Raw genomic sequence first — 22,993 nt, 5'->3', positions numbered from 1 at the left:
ATTAGGCTGTCAATCAGGCCCCAGGGCATATCTAAGTGGTTTACAGTCTAAAACAGGGGTTCTCAACCCAGTCTAGCCAGTCAGGTTTTCAGGATTCCCACAATGAATATGCATGAGAGAGATTTGCATGCACCCCCCTCCATTGTGTGCAGATCTCTCTCTCCTGAATATTCATTACAGATATCCTGAAAACCTGACTGGCTGGGTGCATCCCGAGGACTGGGTTGAGAACCACTAATCTGAAATAACAGAAATGAAAACATTTAAGCAACCAGGACCACTCAAATTCTATCTTCTACCCTTAAAATTCTTATTGGTTCTTTAACTGGTTACTGGTTGACGATATTATTGGTCTACGAAGAGCCAAGGTGAAGGAATTTGTTTTGCCGTAACCCTTTCTAGGAAAGAGATCTCCTGAACTTGTGTGCTTCAGATGTTTTGTATTCACAGGTGTTGCATCTTGAGGCCCATAACTTTGTTCAGATGTGTCCTCTCTTTCTGTTAGGAATGTTCTCCTTATGCTGCTCACTTGTACGACGCTGAAGATTCTTCAACTCCCATGCGGACCATTGCGGGGCTTTGTGACGATTATTGCATAGATGTGTTGCAAAAATGCAGGTCCATATTTGGTTATATCTCTGGAGACAAACAGCTAATAGCACTGGAAAATCACATGGGAAAGTTCTGCCGTTATTTGGCACTTGATGACGTGGACTACTGTTTTCCTCGACTCCTATCAAATACTAATCTTAACCAAAACCTTGGGTTAATGACTGCTGACTCGGAAGGGTGTTTGCAAGTGTGTCTGGTAGAAGTAGCGAATGGCCTACAGAATCCTGTGGCTATGGTACATGCGAACGACGGCACTCACCGTTTTTTTGTTGCAGAGCAAGTGGGCTTAGTTTGGGCCTACCTCCCCAACCGAGCCCGGCTCGAAAAACCATTTCTGAACATATCTGACGTGGTCCTTACTTCACCCTGGGAAGGAGATGAAAGAGGTTTTCTAGGAATTGTTTTCCATCCTAAATTCAAACATAATGGCAAATTGTACGTCTACTATTCGGTGGAAGATGGGTTTGATGAGAAAATTAGAATCAGTGAGTTCAAGATTTCCTCTGCTGATATGAACGTGGTGGATCATGCTTCTGAAAGGTACTGGTGTGTTAGTGCACAAATTTTTCAAACATGTATTTTATTTACTTTTTAAATGTTTATTAACAGGGGGCTCGATATTCAACCAGCGACAGGCTGCGCGTTTGCTGTCTGCTGCTGGTGTTAAACCTACGCCAGCTCCACTCAAAATGGCTGCTACAACCTTCCACGGCAGTCTCGGCAGCCATTTTGATTGTGGAGCCAGCATGGGCAGGAGTGACTGGGGATTGCTCCTGCCCACGAAGAGGCCACTAGATCACCAGGGAAAGGTCCTACGGGTGGTAGGAGGGCAGCAGCGGTTGGGGAGGCAGAGCAGAGAGTAGTTGTGCTTTTGGTCCAGGAGGGATTTTCGGGCAAAAATGGCCAAATATGGATAATGGCCGAATATGGATTTCAGGCCAGTTTTGACACCAAAACCGAAATTTGATTGGCTTCTAAAGTGGACACACCTAAATGTTGGCATGTAAATGCCATCTTAGCTAGTGATCTATAAGATTGCTTATGTACCCAGGTATAGAATTGGCCCCTATGTTTGTTGTGACATAGAGGGTAATTCTATCCCTAAGTGAGAACTCTATAATGGCAATAGTGTGTGCAACTGCCGTTATAGAATACTAGAGTAAGCCTACATTTACACACTTAGGGCCAGATTCTGTATATGGTGCCTAAAAAATCTGCTCGGTAAACAGTTCTCTCTAAGCGTATTCTATAAGCCGTGCCTTAATTTAGCCGTGGTATATAGAATACGCTTAGTTGGTATTCTACTGCCTAAAAGTACGTGCATCCATTTACACCAACGAAAATGTTGCATAAATCCCTGTGCGTAAATTTACACGCACTGGACCATATTCTGTAAGTAGGTGTGCAAATTTTGGAATGCTCACAAAATGCCCATTTCCACACCTATAACCACATCCCTTTTTGCCTGCGCATGTTAAAATGTAGGCGCATTTCGTTATAGAGTAGTGTTCCTAAATTCTAATTCTTGCCAATTAGTGCTCATTATTGCATGTTAAGACTTGCTATGAACCACTCAGTAGCTTTTTAAGCCAATTAAGTTACATGTGTAGCTATAGAATACGCTTGGATTTCGGCGTGGATCCCTAGGCATTTAACTCTAGGCTTGAGCACTTAAACTGGCATGATGGCTGGCATAAATGCTTGTGTGGAGGAGTGGCCTAGTGGTTAGGGTGGTGGACTTTGGTTTGAACTGAGTTTGATTCCCACTTCAGGCACAGGCAGCTCCTTGTGACTCTGGGCAAGTCACTTAACCCTCCATTGCCCCATGTAAGCCGCATTGAGCCTGCCATGAGTGGGAAAGCGCGGAGTACAAATGTAACAAAAAATAAAATAAATATTAGTATATTATAACCCTTGTGCCTAACTGTCTGACATACCCTGGCCCACCCATGCCCCTCCCAGGTCCACACCTCCCTCAGAGTTCTGTGCTCTAGAATTTGAGTACACGACTTATAGAATACCGAATAAGGTAATGCTTCTCAAATCTTTTTGGGCTGTGACCCTATGATTACAGCCAGATAAAGTTGTGTGCAGAATAATGATGCACCGATGGAGAGTCCACTTAGGTCATTACCCCAAACATAGGGTCCCAACCCACAATTTGGGAAGCTCCGGACTAAAGGGTAGTTACATGCATAACTGCCAATTAACACCAGTTATAGCAAATAATTAGTTGTTAAGGCCAATTAGTGGCTAATTAAATCATTAAGTTATGGAACTATTTTATAAGTTGTGCTTGCAGATTTGCAGGCTAGTCGGAAATGTGGGCACACGACCTTCTAGAATTAATGGATTGATGACCTGATACTAACAATGACTTCTCTCCAGACCCCCTCCCCCCAATCAAGATGTTGATGGCAGAGATTGATTTGCTTGTTCCTCACAGGTTCTACACAGGTTCCTCTGCCTTAGTTCTATTTTCTAGATTTTGTAATCCACTGTAGTTATTGAACCCATGCCCAATACTTTCCCCATAGGGATTCTAGCGTACCAAGGGTGGGGCGGTGGGAGTGGTCCACCCCAAGTGCAGGCAGCAAGGGGTGCGCTGAGCAATCGTGTGGCTGTCGGCTCTGTCAGTCCCCTGCCCCCTCTGATGTGAACTTCCTGTTCCAGGACAGGGGACTGGCAGAGCCGACAGCCTCACGACTGCTGAGTGCACCCCTTTGTTCAGAGGAGGGAGGGTGTTGGGACACGCTTGGGGGAGGGGGTTGCTCTGCTCCAGGTGGCAACCCAGGTAGGTATGTCATTGCCTAGAGGCTCCACTTCCTTCATTTTCTGTATATGCATGGCCATTGACTTGTTTACCTCACGGTCTTCGCACATACATTTTCATTCAATGTGCCTTTTCTTTCTTCCGTATTTTTGAATAGGATAGTAATGGAGATAGATGAACCTGCATCCAATCACAATGGAGGAGAGCTGCTCTTTGGGGATGATGGATATCTTTACATATTCACCGGGGATGGAGGAATGGCAGGTGACCCATTTGGGAAGTTTGGAAACGCCCAAAACATGTATGTTATTTCACATTCTGTCTGGAGAGGTATCGTCGCTGGGTAATTAAGCTGTGAAAAATATAATAACTGTGTTACCTAAAATATAAGCTTGCTTGTTCTTAACTTTATTCTCCATTTTTTGCACTTTTGTGTAAACACTTAGGGGCCCTTATATTAAGGCACAACAGCACTACCGAGGGATGCGTTGATGCATCCCAGGGTAGTGTTCTGCTGAGCGTGCGCTAATCCTGTGCTGAGAAATATTTTTTTATTTTCTAGCACAAGTGGCATGTCTGGGAGCGGAGAGTAGGCGTGCCTGCACTAATTGGGTAGCGTGGGCACATTACTTCACACTACCTGATTACTGTGGGGCAGTGGCGTAGCTATGTGGGGCCAGGGGGCCTGGCCCCCCTAGATTTGGCCTTGGACCCCCCTGATGATGACCCTCTCGACCCCCCCTTCCCGCCGCCAACCCTGCCCCGCAGTCGCTGTGGGCTACCTTTGCTGGCGGGGGACCCCAATCCCCACCAGCTGAGGAGGTCCTCTTCTTCCCGCGAAGACTTCATTCTGTTTCTGACGTCCTGCACGTGCAGGACATCAGACTAGAACGAAGCCTTGCGCGGGATTGGGAAGAAGAGGACCTCGGCTCGGCTGGCGGGGGTTGGGGTCCCCCGCCAGCAAAGGTAGCCCACAGCGACAGTGGGGGAGGGTTGGCGGTGGGAGGGGGGGTCGTCAGGTCATCAGCAGGGGGTCCAGGGGCAAATCTACGGGGGCCCAGGCCCCTGTGGCCCCATACTGGCTACGCCACTGGTCATATCTAATAGGGATGTGCACAGGTAAAGCAAATCTAGTTACTTTACTGTTTAAGATTTGTCAGGTGTTTGATGTACACATTTGTTTAATAGCTCCACTTGAACATGCACTCTAGCATTTTAATGTGCACTAATTGGTTTAAGGCACAATAATTCATAGGTTAGTCTGTCTTAAACCAGTTTCGCCTGCACTAATGAACCAAATACATGCTAATGAATGCATATCCCTAAGATCTGAAGTCAGAGATATTTTGACCAATAGTTGCATGTAAGAACAAAAGAATAGCCATACTGGGTCAAACCAATGGTCCATCTAGCCCAGTATCCTGTTTCCAATAGTGGCCAATCCAGGTCACAAGTACCTGACAGAAACCCAATTAGTAGCAACAGTCCATGCTACCAATCTCGGGGCAAACCGTGGTTTCCCCCATGTCCATCTCAATAACAGACTCCTGGAACTTGTCCAGACCTTTTTTTTAAAGCCAGATACGCTAACCACTGTTACCACATCCTCTGGCAGCAAGTTCCAGAGCTTAACTATTCTTTGAATGAAAAAAAAAAATTCTTCCTATTTGTTTTAAAAGCATTTCCGTGTAATTTTATTGAGTGTGCCCTGGTCTTTGTACTTTTTGAAAGAGTGAAAAATCAATTCACTTTTACCTGTTCTGCACCACTCAGGATTTTATAGACCTCAATCATATTCCCAGACATCTGTCAGGTGAACCCTGGCCAGTCAGGCCTTCACAATGACTACTCAAGAGACAGAAATGGTATCATTTCTACTTGTTTGTTACATTCCCCCCCAACGTTTCTTTGGACGCCTTCACAGTTTTCAGCTAAATCAGCTGGGTCTTTATGTTAACAGTTAAATTAATCTGTACTGTAGTTCTTAGTCCCCAGCGCACATAAACACATGAATCGTACCATCCTGTGTACATCATCAATAGGACTTCAGATGAGCCAATTGAGTGCCAATTTAGCAGCAATTGCACTTATCTGCATGCGCCCTAAATAGAATGAGGGGGTTAGGGGATAATTTTATAAGGAGGGCACCAACATTTAGGCCAGTGGCATAGCTACAGGTGGGCACAGAACCACCCATTCTTGGCTCAGGCCCACCCAGCAGCAGCACCTCACTCCCCTCCCTTCCTCTCCTCCGGCGGCCTGGCATCTGCACCCTCTGTTGCATCCCACTAGTGAGGAAACAGGAAGTGATGTCATTGGGGGGGGGGGTCGCAGGACGAGGCAGAGGGAAGCCTGTGGGGGCTGGTACAGGCAGCAAAGATGAATCGCTGTGGCCATCAGGATGCTTCTGAGGTACACCGGAGAGGGATGGGAGGATTCAGAGAGGGGGAAGATTCTGGTCTTTGGGGGTGGAGGGTTGGGAAGGACAGAGGCAATGCTGAACTAAGATGAGGAGTTGTAAGGGCCCACTCAAATTAATTGTAGGCCCACCCAGAATAGTAGGTCTGGCTACACCACTGGTTTAGGTGTCAAGCACACATGTAAATGACCAGAATACCGGCATATATATGCATATGTGTCACTTGCATGTATAAATGCCATTATTCTGGCTCCATGGTACTCTATAAAATGGTGCCTAAGTACGATGCAGACACATGGGTGGAATCTGGGGGAAAGTGCGCACAGTTACTGTGTGTGAATCATAGAAACATGATGGCAGATAAGGGACATATTGCCTATCCAGTCTGCCCACCCTCAGCAACCACTAACTCTTCCTTTTGCTAAAAGATCCAACGTGTCTGATGCCTTCTTAAACTCCAACACAGTCTTCGTCTCTACGACCTCCACCAGGAGGCCATTCCATACATCCACCACCCTTTCCATGAAAGAGTATTTCCTCAGATTCGTCCTAAGCCTATTTCCTCTTAACTTCATCTTATGCCCTCTCATTCCAGAGGTTTCCTTCATTTGAAAAAGGCTTACCTCCCGTACATTAACTCCACTGAGGTATTTAAACATTTCTATCATATCCCAGCATATACCTGTTGAGGTTCATGATCCTGTCCCTATATATTTTATGACCGAGACCACTGACCAATTTTGTAGCCGCCCTCTGGACCAACTCCATCCTGTTTATATGTTTCCGTAAGTACGGTGGTCTCCAGATTTGCACACAGTATTCTAAATGGGGCCTCACCAGAGACTTGCACAAGGGCACTATCACCTCTTTTTTCCTGATAGTCATCCCTCTCCTTATGCACCTCAGCATCCTTCTGGCTTTGAGCGTCGCCTTTTCTACCTGTTTGGCCACCTTAAGGTCATCCGACACAATCATCCCCAAGTACCACTCTTCTTTCGTACACAGAAGCTCTTCACCCCCTATACTGTACCTTTCTCTAGGGTTTTTGTGACTCAAATGCATGACCCTGCACTTCCTAGCATTAAATTTTAGTTGCCAATATTCTGACCATTCTTCAAGCTTCGCCAGATCCTTCCTCATGCTATCCACACCCTTGGTGGTGTCCACCCTATTACAGAGTTTGGTATCATCCACACAGAGACAAACCTTACCAGACAGCCCTTCTGTAGTATCACTCACGAAGATGTTAAAAAGAGCCGGCTCAAGGACTGACCCCTCCTGTACACCACTTGTAACATCCTTTTCCTCAGAGCAAACTCCATTTACCACTACCCTCTGTCTCCTTCCGTTTAACCAGTTTTTAACCCAGTCAGTCACTTTAGGTCCTATACCGAGTGCTATAGTAAATTGAATCGGATTACCACTCTTCCTTTCTAGATTACTTAAAATCAGTGCGTTTTTTCTACAAAAAAGGTGCCGGTACTCAAATGCTAGGCCACCCTTCAGGAGTGGGGTAATCACTGAGGGACCCATCCCATAATAGCCAGGCCCCCTGCAACCAGTCACAGAATCTATGACAACACTGAATTGGTGTGTAGAGCCTGAGCTCTTTCATTAAAACTTGGGGTCTATGGGTCAATTTTTTGCAGACAGTGGGAAAGGTGCTGGTACTCAGTACCCCCAAGTACCCCCTCAAAAAAAGCCCTTACACTTTAAATTGCAATTAAATTGTTAAAATAGTAACAGTAGTAACCCAGAAGCTTGCAATTTAAAGTGTAAGTGACACATGATTTTTAACATTCTTGACGTGAGCATTTACATGAGATCTATGACAGGTTTAAGTGGTCATGCCTAAAATATATGCATGTATTTGTGCTAGTATTCGGTAAAGGAAAGCAAGCGCCTATTTTTCCTTTATAGAATAGACTCCTGATAGATGCCTAAAAATAGGCAACTGCCTTATAGAGTCACCGTCTGAGGGGGTAATTTTATAAAGTCGTTTTTGTGCATACTGAGCTCACGTGGAAAAGTGCAAGCGGGTCCTGGGATGGAATTTGGGCATAAAATGTGTGCATTCATGGGTATTGTATGTGTGTAGATTTATACCTTGGATGGACCGTGCAGGTCTTTTTCTGCCGTCATCTACTATGTTACTGCACGTTACATTTCTGCCTGCTTCTGAGCATGCGTATATGTATGCGGGTGTGTTGTACCTGCGATTTCTGCAGGATATGCGGTAGTATTTTATGATGACTCTACATGTCTATAACCGAGGCGCCTTCCTGCCTTCTCAATCCAGGTGACTTTTTATAAAAAATTACTCTCTTAGCCAGTAGTAGAATTGCCTAAAAGTCAGCCTCATGCAGGTATTTTCCAGTGCTCTACCTCTCCACATGTAAATAACAGTCTTTGTTTCTGAAAAAGAATCGCTATAACCTCACCGATCTTCAGAATCCTCATGCTTTGGCCTTATTCACTGTGATCCCTCCTTTCATGACACTTAGCTGCTTTCACATTAACCAGAGACATTTTTCTTTTCTGTGCCACATATTTTACGTCTGCAGATCATTATGCTTACAGTAAAGGGAAGAAACAGGCATGAAATCCTCTCTAACGGTAATGCTGAAGTTCCAAAGTAACTATTACACCTCTTCAGACCTGGCATTGTGCTCAGCTGTACACTTCTCCGCATCTGCCCTGAATAGCCAATAATCTCATTACCATGGATGCATATAAGTATTGCATCCTGTTTCCAACAGTGGCCAATCCAGGTCACAAATACCTGGCAAGATCCCAAAAAAGTACTAAACATTTTATGCTGCTTATCCCAGAAATAGTGGATTTTCCCCAAGCCCATTTAATAATGGTCTGTGGACTTTTCCTTTAGGAAGCCGTCCAAACCTTTTTAAAACTCTGCTAAGCTAACCACTTTTACCACATTCTCTGGCAATGAATTCCAGAGTTTAATTACACACTGAGTGAAGAAACATTTTCTCCGATTCGTTTTAAATGTACTACATTGTAGCTTCATCGCATGTAAATGCGCTGTTTGTGTGTTGGACTTGGCACATGGCACATGTTTAGCTCATGTGCAAAACTCATTTTTACATAGGGCGACCACAAAATTGTGCGCTGTAGCCAAGCTAACCGGTTCCCAAAGCCCAGTTCACTTTACTGCATCAACCCCTCAGTACGCTGCCTGCTTGGGGTTCTGGTGGAAGTGACTGGGCAGGGGGAGGTTTCAGATGCTCTGAGCATTAACCTCTCAGGTGAAGCATAAATCTGAGTGAGCAACAGGTCTTGTTGATAATTTAATTTCTGTTTTAACTGCCTCCTGAATCTTTTCATTTATTCCAGCTCTGCTGTTCTAAATTATTAAAGAATGCTTAACCATGTAACTTAAAGTTATAGGACTGTGTGACTGGGGTCTTTCCAAACCTGTGCTGGAGACCCCAGGGCCAGTTCGGTTTTCAGGATATCCACACTGAATATGCATGAGAAAAATCTGCATGCAGTGGAAACCATGCATATGGAAATGTATCTCATGCTTTTTCAGTGTGGATATCCTTAAAACCCGACAGGTTTGAGAAGCTCCCGGTTACATAGTTCTGTAGTAGCGCTATAGAAATGATTTATAGTAGTAGTAGTAACTGAGTATGTTGAAAGAAAGCCAAGGGGTTGAATGTTGCAACAAGAAGGAAGATGGTCATACCAGATGGACCTCCTTGTGGTCTTTCTCTGCTGTCCTCTGGTGTGCTGTTCTTCCAGTGATCCAGCAACTCTCTCCATGTGTTAATTCTGTGATAAAGTATATTATCATCACTAAATGGATATTTTCTTTTCCTTTGATATCCACAGGTCAACCTTGTTAGGCAAAGTTCTGCGTATCGACGTGGACAATAACAACCATGGGCCTCTTTATAGAATTCCTCCAGATAACCCGTTTGTTAGTAACCCCAAAGCTCGACCTGAAATCTATGCGTATGGGGTGAGGAACATGTGGCGATGCTCGTTTGATAGGGGTGACCCCTACACAAAGGAGGGGAGAGGACGTCTTTTCTGTGGAGATGTAGGACAGAATAAATTTGAAGAAGTCGACATTGTAGAGAGAGGAAAAAATTATGGCTGGAGGGCAAGGGAAGGATTCAGCTGTTATGATAAGAAACTTTGTGCCAATTCCTCTCTAGGTAATTACACATTGAACTGTAATTTAACTGAACTGTGCACTTGCTTGGTTCTGGTGTTACAATGTTTGCAGGAACTGCTTTCTCAGTGACGCCGACTGGCGTGTGACAGCCTGGAAGAGAACATTTCACCCTTTTAAGCTGCGCTCAGTAGTTCTGTAATAGCTATAGTGGAGCATCGCATCAATGGTATAATCTCATTTTGATTGGTGGCTCAACAGAATATTATTGGAATGGTGCAATTGCTTATTTAAAAAAAATGGGAAATGAGTATTGTAACATGAATGGTATCTATGAATAGCATTACTAGAACTCTAATGGATTCACAACAGTGACCTCTGCAGTGCAGGAGGACCTAGGGAAGGAGGGGGGCCCTTTGCAGCTGCTCCCATATCTTCAGAGGTGGATCCCCCCTGCTCTGGGCACCTTTTTCAATATTTTGCTTGGGAGGGGGCCTTCATATGAACTGCCACTGATTCACATTCTTGTAATATATAATTACTCTGTGTATTGGCCAGGGGCATAGCTACATGGGGCCACGGGGGCCCTGTAGATTTGGCCCTGGACCCCCCTGCCGATGACCCTCTTGACCCCCCCTCCCGCCGTCAACCCGCCGTCTCTTACCTTTGCTGGCGGGGCACCCCAACCCCCGCCAGCCGAGGTCCTCTTCTTCCTTCGTTCTGTTTCTGAGTCTGACGTCCTGCACGTCAGACTCAGAAACAGAATGAAGGAAGAAGAGGATCTCAGCTGGCGGGGGTTGGGATCCCCCGCCAGTAAAGGTAGGCGATGGCGGGGGAGGGCTGGCGGCGGGAGGGGGGTGGCAATGGCTGGGGGGGCTAAAATGTACCCCCTTACCTCGTGCTCTGGACCCCCCTCCCGCCAAAGTCTGGCTACGCCCCTGGTTTTGGCTATCGTCTCTAGTGTACGTTTATGAAACATGTTTTTTTCACTTCAGATGTATTATTTGATACCTCATTTTAACCCATGAACTGCCTGGCTCATGAACATAGATTTTGGATTGAATCTTTCCTGTTCTTGCAGTTGTGGCAGTGGTTTTAGAAGCTAACACTTAGCTGATCTATGCACATAAGTTGAAGGGTGCATACAGAAGGGAAATTCTATAAATCGCGCTCAAAAATGGTGGCAGAAAAGATCAGCGCTAGCCCAGTTCCATAAAGAGCTCATGTCCTTCCTAGAATTGGGCTTAATACCGGTTCCCGTGCCCAAGCTTTGGGCACCAGACTTACACCTGCTGAAACCAAGTGCAAAATGCTGGCGCCCAAGTTGGACATGCTGAGCCAGTATTCTGTAACGTGCACAATTTTTTGGAACGCCCTGGAGATGCTCATGCCCCTCCCATGGCAACGCCCCTTTTGGATTACAACACTATGAGATTTGGGCGCCTAGTGTTAGAGGATAGCGTGCAGCCAGATGGGTATGCAGAACCTATGCATTGCCAATAAACGTCAATTATTGGTTGTTAGCAATCAGTTATTGATAGTTTATGGCTTGTTAAGCAATTAAGTTGTGTGTAAATCTCGGCAGCATGCCTAAATTTAGGTTCCATATATAGAATCCGGTGGACAGTTGTGCTGTTGAACTGTACCACAGTTAACCCAAAGTCATAGTGCTATTAAGAACCATAGCAACAAGGTGGCAACCTAGGAGAAGGAATTGCATTGGGCACAGGACATTAATCTGGGCAATTTTAAACGTACTTTCTGCAAGTTGTACCTTGCATTACCCATGGAAATGTGCCTGCCTTTTGCAGACCTGCCAAGTCTCCCACATTCGGGGAGAGTCACCCACTTTTGCAGGTCATCTCCTGCATTGCCGCAGAAGAACTGGGATCTCCTTCTGAGGAATTTCCCCTTCCATTGGCAGCCAGAGATGCCTGAATGAAATGTCATCTCCTGCTGGCAGGGGACCAGTCTAATGATAAGAGCTGTGGGACTAGTCCCCTGGCAGCAGGAGATGATATTTTACTAAGGCATCTCCTGCTGCCACTGGAAAGGGAGGCGACTTCTGGTGCCATAGCTGCAAATCGGGGTGGAGCTCTAGGTGGGGATGGGCGGAGCTATGGGCGGGTTCTAAATCTCCAGCAGAAAAAGTAGGAGCCCTTGGCAGTGCTGTTTGTGTGTGAGTGAAAGTACAGGGCCGCCGAGAAGAGGGGGGCAAGATTCCCTGGGCCCAGCCTCCCAGCGGGGCTTGGTGCCAAGGTCTGTCTCTCTCCTGCTTCTGTGTGTCGGGACCCAGGTGATTGTGTTAACGTGATAATCCGGGTCCCATCACACAGGAGCAGCGAGAGTGACAGACCAAGGGAGAAGAAGCAGGAAGGTAAGGGGAGTGGGAGGCATCCCGAGTGGTGGGGCAGGGCTAGGGCAGTGGCCCTGCTCCGGGTCCAGCTCTGTCTGTTAGCAGCCCTGAAAGTATACACAAACGGACCGATATTCAGACTCCAGAAGTTAGACCGGCTAACTGCCGTGGTTGGCACTGTGGGCTGGATTTAGTAAATATGGGTGGAAAAAGTTGTCACCCAGTGCTATTCTCTAAAGGGCATTGGGATGAGCGCTCTTTATAGAATAGTGTTAGTCGCCGAATTCCTCACCCTACTTTAGGTGTGAGAACACCAACTGAAACCAGGTGTAAATCCTGGTGAACCAGTCAGGGGCGTAGCTATGGGGGCCTGGGCCCCCGCAAATTTCGTCCGGGCCTCGGGATTGGCTCATGGGGGTCCCCAACCCCGCCAGCCGAAGCCTTCTTCAGCGCCGAGCTCCGCTGCAGCCGCGTTCGCTGCCCTGCTCTTCTTTCTTCTTGCTCCTCCTCTGCATGCTGATGCTCCTTTACGTGAAACTGAGAAGAAGCGTCAGCGTGCACAGGAGGAGCAAGAAGAAAGAAGAGCAGGGCAGCGAACGCGGCTGCGCCGGAGACTGGCACTGAAGAAGGCTTCGGCTGGCAGGGGTTGGGGACCCCCCCCCGCCAGCAAAGGTATTTGTTTGTGAGGGGAAGCGGCAAGGAGGCGCGGCAGTAGGGGGGGCGAGGCGGGGGGGGCGGCACTCAAAATGTGCCCCCAACCTCGGGCTCTGGCCCCCTCCCACCGTGAGGTCTGGCTACGCCCCTGGTACCAGTTGGACGTGGATCCGTGGTATTGTATAATACTGTGTGCAGTTTTCCAGAATGCCCTTGACCCACCCATGCCCCTCCCAAGGGAACACCCTCTTTGCATTTGCACATGGATGCACTTAGGCGCTATCCTGTAACTGGGCATGTAAGTGTATTTCCGCGCTGATCTGCCGTTTCAGCGCCTTGCATCTGTTAGAACGCATTTCCATGCCAAATGTTGGGCTCGGAATTAGCACCTAACTGTAGGGGCCATTTATAGAATCCTCCAGTAAGTGTGTTCATTTGTATATGCTATTTTTATTTTTACACTCACCTGCATAAGTCATCCACCACAACGACAGTCCTCAGCAGGTGGCTGCAGATCCAGAACGCACACACGTATTAGCTGGACTGAGGAAGGGGAAGAGAGGGCAGGGTGAGGAAATGATGCATGCAGATCAGATTTTCTAACCTGTGCACTTTGTTTACCAGGAAATTTCTGCAGGTGAAAGTCAGTGGGCACTGCATACCCATAGGTGTAAATTTCCTTTTAAAAATAGCTATAGTCAAGCTATATGGATTGTTTGAAAATTTCACCTCTCCTCCCCCCCCCACCAGCTCCTCACCTCACACACTTAAAATAGAATCTAGTTACATCACATGAGGCAAGCAATTCTGTCTTATTTTCCCTTACAACAGATGATGTCCTTCCGATTTTTGCTTATCCACACAAAATGGGGAAATCTGTTACAGGAGGGTATGTCTATCGAGGATGCGAGTCTCCAAATTTAAATGGACTGTACATATTTGGTGATTTTATGAGCGGGTAAGTAAAGCCCAAGACCAGCACTGAAACTTTCTCTTCTTTCACACATTCTTCCTCTGTGCCCCTGGCTAACCAGCCCTGGCTCTCCTGAGGTCCACATTGTTGATTCACATGCATGACTCACATTAGTGTTCTGCGTGACGAGTGAGCACCATGTCTCCTGTTTGCATGTGTGGGAGGAACAGAAAAACAGCAGGCTGGAATTAATGTCACATTTTATGTTTTGTAAGAATAGTGTTTATGACAAGCAGTAGCAAAGCTATTTAAAGCAGAAAGCATGCAGAGCAGTGGAGCAGGAATAAACACTGCTTTTTAACACATCTATAATTAATAAATCCGATGCTCAGTTTCTTCCAGAACCAAGGGATAGTTGCTTATGCCCTGGCTGTGCTCCACAGCATCTGTGGACATGCAGTCCTCTCTTTCTTAGAGAAACCAGATGCAGTGGGGTAAACCTATGGGCAACTCTTTTACCCCCAATCCCACTGATCCTACCAGCTTCTCTGAGGCTCTCTGCACTGAAGACAGGACTCTTGACCATTGTTTGGCCTGGACCCAACACTCCTACAAGTCATTCCCAGCTATAATGGAGGAATTTCTTCCTTATATTACCCACCCTCGTTCCTCATCTGAGCTACTTCAGTGGCAGAGCCAGAAGTCAGTTTTTGGGTGGGGCCAATGGACAGGTTGGTTGGGCATGCATTTTCTCACTCTGCTCCCCCCACCAAACTTTTAAAATTAAATACCTTGGTTGGCAGGGATCCCCAAGCCTAGGGTTACCATTCGTCCGGATTTCCCCGGACATGTCCTCTTTTTGAGGGCATGTCCGGGGCGTCCGGCGGATTTTGCCCGCGCCCACGTTTGTCCGGATTTCTGGACAAACGTGGGCGTGGGTAGGCGCGTGCGTGCGGTGGGCATGTGGGCGGGCGATGGGCGCCGTGGGTCTGGTCTCCCGTCCCCTCCCTTACCATGTTCCCTGGTGGTCTAGTGACGTCTTCGGGGCAGGAAAGAGCCCCCTCTTTCCTGCCCAGAGCGCTGCCTCCCCTATCTATCATCCTTCTTAGTCTGGCTGGGGATTCAAAATGGCCGCCGAGAGTTGAACTCTTGCGAGGCCGCTTCAACTCTCGGTGGCCATTTTGAATCCCCAGCCAGACCGAGGAGGATGCAGCAGGCAAGGGCAGGCAGCGCTCCGGGCAGGAAAGAGGGGGCTCTTTCCTGCCCCGAAGAGAGGACGCTACTAGACCACCAGGGCTAGATAGTAAGTGAGGGGGGGGTATGTGACGGGGGGGGCGGGGAATAGGGGCGGAACGAGGACCCGAAGGGGGCGTGGCAGGGGCCCGGGGCGGGGTAGGGGGCGTGACATGTGTCCTCTTTTTCAGAGGACACAAAATGGTAACCCTACCCAAGCCCCACTAGCCGAAGATGTCAGCAGCCCACTGAATTTGTGAAACCCATCAAACTATGGCAGTCAGCACCCCGTCCAGGGTGCTGGCATCAGCAACTTGGGGCACTGATTGTCATGGTTTTTGATGGGGGGGGGGGGTCACAACTTTGGCAGGCTGCCAGTGTCTTCAGCTGGTGGGACTTGGGGATTCCTGTCGGCCACGCTGATAGTATGCCACTGCTGGGTGGGTCTGAAGCAAAAGTGGATGGGCCCAGGCTTACCCATGGCTCTGCCCCTGGCTACTTCTGTGGCAGAGAGGTTGGGAAACTTCCCCACCTCCCTTTCCAGGGAGGAGAGACTCCAAATCCTCTCTTACTGTTGCTAGGTGATGTCTGGTACCAGAGGCCCTCATACCCCGATGATCAGAAGCCCAGCGCTGTTCTAAACTGAGAGCTAATAACATGCAAATTTAGGCATGGTATTAGCTCTGATCATAGGGGAAAAGTGTGGGGGGATTGTGCCTGAGCTCAATCCTCCTGCACTTGTTTGACAGATCTAGGCTGTCAAAAGCCCAGACCTGTCAAACGCAGAAGACGGAGGTCCATTGGACCCCTGTCATCACTCAGCCCTGGTGGCTTGGTGTCCCCCCAAGCCCCCCCAGACAGCAACACAGGGGCTGGAGTTCTGATGGACCTCCAGTCCCTCGGACCCCTCCCCTGACACAAGGGCCCAGTTGGCTGGAAATCTGGTGGATATCCAGCCCCCCTAACCCCCCCCCCCCCCCCAAAATCCCTGGTGGCCCAGTCGGCTGCTACCTCCACCCACCCTGGTGTCTAGCGGCCCCTGACTCCTCCTCCATAGGTCCGTACCTCATCAATGAGCGGAGGAGGGAGTAGCACTTCCTCCTCCTTCCAGCACCACCTTCAAAATGGCGGTGCCTTGCCCTGCCCAGTGCATCCTGGGATGCGCTGGGCAGGGCTTCCTACCATATAAGGGAGTTTGCTTCTGATCATCAGGGCATCATGTATTTGCTTCCTCCTATGGATGCTGCCTCTGCACTTCTGATCCCCTTTCCTACCTCCTGCAGATGCTGCCTCTGTACTGATGCCAAATTCGCAGAAGCAGGGTTCACCAGTATTCTTGTTGCAGGCAGCCCTGATTAAGTAATACTGACTGAGGTTTGATGCAAAAGTCTTTTGCCCGTCACTTTTTATGTTCCCTGTTGCAGACGTTTAATGTCACTGGAGGAGAATCGTAAGACTGGTGAATGGGAATATAATGAAATTTGTATGGGAACTGGACAGACTTGCGTATTCCCTGGTCTCATCAATAACTATTACCAATACATTATCTCATTTGCTGAAGACGAGGCAGGTAATTGTGCTTAATATACTCTTACGCTACCCTGCAGGATTAAATTTAGGGATTGAATATGTGTTTAATGTTAGTGTGTTTCTTTTAATATATTTGCGTTTTGATTTTAATTATGGTTGTATTGTGTTTACCTAGAATATTAGATAGTGCAGATTATAAATAGTAAAATGAATACATTAATTAATTTGTTACTTCCTCTCACGCCTGATTGCTGTATTAATACGGTACTATGTAAGCCACGTTGAGCCTGCAAATACGTGGGAAAATGTGGGATACAAATGTAACAAGTAAATAAATAAATAAATACAGTGATTCTCTAACACACACTTTTATGCCCACAGCTGGGGGAAGTAAACCTGAAGCAGAAGTGAAGGGTAGATCTAATGAAAATTCCAAAGAATTCTGATTACTGTGTTAGTTTTGAGTTTTATTTTTTTCAGCTTTGGTTCTTAGGGAGTGATCGCCCTCTTTTTTGCCACTCCTTTGTTAAACATGGCAGTCTCAGATGCTTGTACTTAAGGCGGCTGTGATCTCGTCTGTTGAATAGTAAAGATGAGTGCTTTTCATTGGACAGACGTCAGAGTAACGCTGCGACTGATGTAACTGCCTAGAGTTGAAGCACTATAAAAGGAACGTGCACGTGGTACTCGCAGCCCGTGGGAGAGACACTGTTCGCTCTGAATTTTGGCCAGGCTGCTAGGCAGCGGCTCACAACAGCCTTTTAGTTATGAGAGCGAGGCAAGCCGAGGCTGCTGGCTTCTGAATAGAAAAATCTCATGCCAAAATGCACGATTTCTGCTTACCGATTTCCTGAAGCAAATGATAGGAGTGGGACTCTGAGTAAGAAGGAATCTGTGATCCTTCCTTTGTTTCCCGGTAAAATCGACAAACTGAACCGCTATTAACAAGACTGGAGTTGCTGCAAACAGTAATTCTCATAGTCGCAGGTTGTGCATTTTAACAAGGAATCACGGGATCTGTGAAATGACCCCTTGGGACACTGCAGCTCTGTGACTTATCTTTCACAGTGCGTCTTCCTAGCTTGATGTGAGGGACATTTAGAGAAAGGATGCAGAAGTCCTTGGAAGCTATAGCATAAAAACTGTCAGTCTACACAAGGGGTTCTCAGCCAGGGGCACAAAAGTGTCTGGTTTTCAGGAGATCCATAGCAACAATTCATTGGAAATATTTGCATTCATGTGGTCGAAGTCAGAAGCAGGCTAGCACTGCATAGCCTGGTTCACCCTGGAACCAGGGACTGTTTGTGACCCTTGAGAACCAGAATTAAGAGCCTCTCCCTACACTACGATATAAATCTATGTGCTTGCTTTTCTTGCTGTCCAGCAGAAATAAGAGTATGAATTATTTATTACATTTGTACCCCGCGCTTTCCCACACATGGCAGGCTCAATGCGGCTTACATAGTAACAATATGAAGAATTACAAAGTCGTAAAAAAGAATATACAATTTGTAGTAAACGCAATATTAATGGGGTTAACGGATAAGTACATTGAACATAGGAGGAATTTGGTGCAGAAGGAAATGAGCGTTGGGAGGTAGGCGTAGGAAGATGGAGAGGAATGGATATGGGATAGCAATAAGGATAATGGGAAACATGGTCAATGTATAACAATCGTCGATAAGAATCATGTGGGAAGGCTTAGTTAGGTTGAATCGTTCTGTATTTTATGAGCTGTTACATTTTGATAACTGAATCTAGGAGTGAAGAAGTGTATTATTGTGATTTCTTTATGATTATGTCTGTCCTCTTCTGTTTTCAATCTTATTATGTATATTTGTATGGAAACTACCTAGGTTACAGGTGATATATAAATTTAAAAATAAATAAATAACGAAATGAATCAACTGTAAGCAGCGGCGGACAGAGTGGTCTGGGCCCCCCGCCTGGCCACTGCCCGACGCCCCCCTAACACCGCAGCCAACGCCACCCTACCGTCACCCCCTCTACCGCCGCAGCCCCCCCAATCCCCGTTCTTTCCTACCTGCTGCGCTGCTGATATTCCCCTGCCCGCAGATGCAAATTTCAAAACCTGGCATATTTCAATCACTATACTAGTGTAAGTTAACAAATACACATAAAACAAAAAAAAATGGAAAATATGATGATACCAATTTATTGGATCAAATATATTTTCCAGTTAGCTTTCAGAAGCCAAAACCTCTTTCCTCAGGTCAGGACAGTATACTGCTATTACGGTATTCTGTTCTGACAAATGAAAGGAGGGTTGGGTCTCCAAACATTAGCAAAAATATATTAAAATTAGTCCAATAAAGATATCTTATTTTGGTCTGAAAATGAGAATATATATGTGTGTGTGTGTTAGTGTCCTGCAGGATGGCATGCTTCATCCCCTGGCACTGGCTGAGGAGAAATGTGCACATGCCTGTCAGCAGGAAAACACCGAGATGCCATTCAGATATTTTATGGCCCCTGTTCTTTTTGTTTTCTTTTCTAAGGAGAACTTTACTTCATGTCTACTGGGATTGCAACTGCAACCTCTCCTACTGGTGTGGTTTATAAAATTGTGGACCCCTCACGGTAAGACTTGATTGCCAGTTTTGAGATTTAACGTTCTCCTCATTATTTATTTAATTTATTGGGATTTATTAACGGCGTTTATGAAGAGATTCACCCAAGGCTGTGTACAGCAGGTCCAGTTTAGCATAAAACTTACAATTTTGTTAACAGCACAACAATAGTAAAATAACCAAGAATAAACATAAATACAATAAATGAGGTGAACTTGAAAACAGTAAATTGAAACCTAATAATAGAACTACTACTAATACTTGACATTTCTAAAGCGCTACTAGGGTTACGCAGCGCTGTACAATTTAACATAGAAGGACAGTCCCTGCTCAAAGGAGCTTACAATCTAAAGGACAAATGTACAGTCAGTCAAATTGGGGCAGTCAAGATTTCCTGAAAGGTAAAAAGGTTAGGTGCCGAAAGCAACATTGAAGAGGTGGGCTTTGAGCTAGGATTTGAAGATGGGTAGGGAGGGGGCTTGGCATAAGGGCTCAGGAAGTTGATTCCAAGCTTAGGGTGAGGCAAGGCAGAATGAGCGGAGCCTGTGAAACAGTATTTTTAGATTTAGATTTTTGCTCACACCTTTTTCAGTAGTAGCTCAAAGTGAGTTACATTCAGGTACACAGAGCTCACAATCTGTTTGTACCTGAGGCAATGGAGGGTTAAGTGATTTGCCCAAGATCACAAGGCGCAGCAGCGAGATTTGAACCAGCCACCTCTGGATTGCAAGACTGGTGCTCTAACCACTAGGCCACTCCTTAAAATATACACATTTAACAGCAATGGAATTCAAATACCAGAGATACCATACAGTGTTAGCATAATACTAATGATACACCTAATAAGCATGCATTAGAGCATTCAACTAACATAGATATGATGCTAAAGACTTTCTACAATACGGCTTACCATATAGCTGAGGGACCAAGAGCAGATATATGATGGGAACAAGATGCGTGGTACAGTTGACCTAATGGTAGGGATGCCAACTGGTTACAAGGACAATTGCATATTTTACAGAACTGCATGTTTAAGTGTAGCTAATGATGAAACTGTGCAAAAAGCTACCATTTTTAGACATTTGGACATGGTGAAATATACCAGAGAGGTAAGCAGATTGTTCCCCCTCCACCCAAATGAACAGATGAAAGAGCAACTGCTCATCCCTGGAAACGGGCTCTGACAAATAGATCTACTTTTTGGAATCTTCCTGGGATCTGTCCACTCATATGGCCACTGTCGGAGAAAAGATGCTGGGCTCAATGGACCTTGTTCTGACCCAGCCTGGCTTTTCTGATGTTCTTATGAACCTCAGGTCCAAATAGGCACTTACTTTGCCCCTGTCACAGTGGCGTTCCTAGGGGCGCTGACACCCGGGGCGGATCACCGATGCGCCCCGCCCCCCCGGGTGCAGCGCCCCCCCCCCCCCCCGGCGAAATAACCCCCCGGGTGCAGCGATTTTCTTTCATAAAATGCCCCCAAATTCTATTAATGGCACCTTAAGTAGTGCATGATAATTTGGCTGCATGGCCAAGCTGCGCACACAACATAATTGATTAACAAGCCAATCAGCACCGATCATTGGTATTTAACAACCAATTTGCGCACTAATTGGCTTTAATTAGAATTAGGCGCACAACTTTCTAGTCATATTCTATAACTTGATGCGCGTACATTCTAATGTGTTCAGCTGAAAAGGGGGCGTGGCCACGAGTGTGGAATGGGTGGGTTGTGGGCGTTTCAAAAACGATGCGCACTATTATGGAATACCCCTGATCTGCGCCTAAATCTAATATAATAATTTGCACCTCCAACCTTCTGAAGCTGACTCCGTGGCAGTGAAGCCGTGTAGTGTTTGTAGGGTTCGTAATCGCACTCCCGATCACTGCACCTCCCTCGAGGGAACTCTGTATAGTTGCCAGGGAAAGAAACGCGACGTCAGAAGGAGAAGGGACCAACCCACAGGCAATCGCACTCGCTCTCACTGCCCCGCCCTCAGAGGGAAGGGAAGGCTGCATAGTAACGCCACGACCAGAGAACAGAGGACCACGGTGGCGGGAAGCACACAAACCGCCTGACAGGACTCTCACTTTCAAGAAAGTTGAACTCCAAGGTACGGACAGTGCACTACAAATGCTGGCCCCTACCACGACCAAATGCCTTGGATTGGGCCAGGTTTGAGATGGCCGGCATCGGTTTCCATTATCGGCGAAAACCGATGTCGGCCATCTCAAAACCGGCCATCTCTGACATTTGGCCGGCCCCAACTGTATTTTAGAAACGAAAGATGGCTGACCATCTTTTTCGATAATACGGTTCGGGACCGCTCTTTGCGGTGTCGGCCATATAGATGGCCGACGCCGGTCGATTATGCCCCTCCACGTGTATCTCTCTCTTCCACTCTCTGAAAATGAACTCCAAGGTACAGACATCAAAGGAAGAGGCAAGTGGAGAGAACGGAAGGGGAGAAGAATCTTCCCTTAAAAACATTAATGGCAGAAGGTCATTACCTTGCTATCGCCCGTTTCATTTCAATGAGAAACGGCCTTTTTTTACTAGTATATTATAAACTATGCCTAACTTTTGGCATAGTTTATAGAATCGCACTAAGCGCGTGGTTTTTCAGCATCGATTTTTAAGGTGCCATATATAGAATTTGGTCCAAGATATCTAGCAGCATTCCCAACCTTCCACATTAGAAAAAGTAAAACTATGCTAATGATGCACCCACAACCCCGCCCCTTCCAAACAGTCCACGGCTCTTGTACATAGCGGTTTTCTTAACTCATGATTTACACACGTAGACTATTTATACATGTAAATGCTACTCAGGCCTTGTAGACCAGTGTTTCCCAAGTCCACTCCTGGAGTACCCCCTTGCCAGTCAGGTTTTCAGGATATCCACAATGAATATTCATGAACTATACACTGTCTCCATTATTTGCAAATCTCTTTCATGCATATTCATTGTGGATATCCTGAAAACCTGCCTGGCAAGGAGGTACTCCAGGACCAGACTTGGGAAACACTGTTCTAGACTAACCTGTAGTTTCTGTTGCTATGACCTTCCCTGGGAAATGAGCAGAAATGAGCTTGTGTGTTTGCAAGAAAGCTGGCTGCGTTTGAACAGAGAATTAATGTTGCCACCTATTTTCTTGCGTTTGTAGGAGGGCACCGCCAGGAAGATGTCACTTTGAGCCTCTGCCAGTTAGAGTGAAAAGTAAAGCCATTGACTTTGTGCCAAAGGAAAGTGAGTTCTCGTCATCTGGAAACATCCATAAATATGTATACAAAACTAATGTATGTTCTTGTGATCAGTAATAAGGGTTCCTGGAGTAGAGGGAACACAAAATGCAGTTTTGGGGTCCTTTTACTAAGCCGCGTAAGCGTCCATGAACGCCCAACACGCTCCAAAATGGAGTTACCGCCCCACTACCGCTTGGCTCTTGAGGTAGTTTCATTTTTGGCATGCGTCCGCTACGCGTGTCTGAAAAATATTTTTTATTTTCTGACGCGCGCAGGTCATTACCGCCCAAATTCTTTCCCGCTAGATCTATGGCTGGCGGTAAGGTCTCAGACCCAAAATGGACACGCAGCAGTTTTGATTTTGCCGTACGTCCATTTTCGGGGGGGGGGGGGGGCTTTTTTACAGGTGCGCTGAGAATTGATTTTACGCGGGCCCAACACCTGTGCCTATGCTACCGCAGCCCATTTTTTCAGTGCACCTTTGTTAAAGGACCCCTTTGTGATTAGTGAACTACAGGACA

The 22,993-nt window shown here is 46.5% G+C and overlaps 1 protein-coding gene across 2 annotated transcripts in view; it reads left to right on the top strand.

The window, feature by feature from the left end:
* LOC115477050 (HHIP-like protein 1) overlaps nt 1–22,993 on the top strand; it is a 42,171-nt gene that overhangs the window by 11,990 nt on the left and 7,188 nt on the right. The window contains exons 2-8 of one of the 2 annotated variants that reach the window (XM_030213664.1): nt 506–1,152; nt 3,543–3,686; nt 9,663–9,991; nt 13,790–13,916; nt 16,529–16,674; nt 19,154–19,235; nt 22,394–22,476. In XM_030213664.1, coding sequence (XP_030069524.1) covers nt 506–1,152; nt 3,543–3,686; nt 9,663–9,991; nt 13,790–13,916; nt 16,529–16,674; nt 19,154–19,235; nt 22,394–22,476 — 1,558 coding nt within the window. The remainder of the gene's footprint in view (nt 1–505; nt 1,153–3,542; nt 3,687–9,662; nt 9,992–13,789; nt 13,917–16,528; nt 16,675–19,153; nt 19,236–22,393; nt 22,477–22,993) is intronic. The other variant, XM_030213665.1, reaches the window with a different exon arrangement.

This window comes from Microcaecilia unicolor, chromosome 9 (genome assembly GCF_901765095.1).
Source record: "Microcaecilia unicolor chromosome 9, aMicUni1.1, whole genome shotgun sequence".
NCBI classification, from domain to species: domain Eukaryota; kingdom Metazoa; phylum Chordata; class Amphibia; order Gymnophiona; family Siphonopidae; genus Microcaecilia; species Microcaecilia unicolor.
This window is presented reverse-complemented; position numbering and strand designations above follow the sequence as displayed.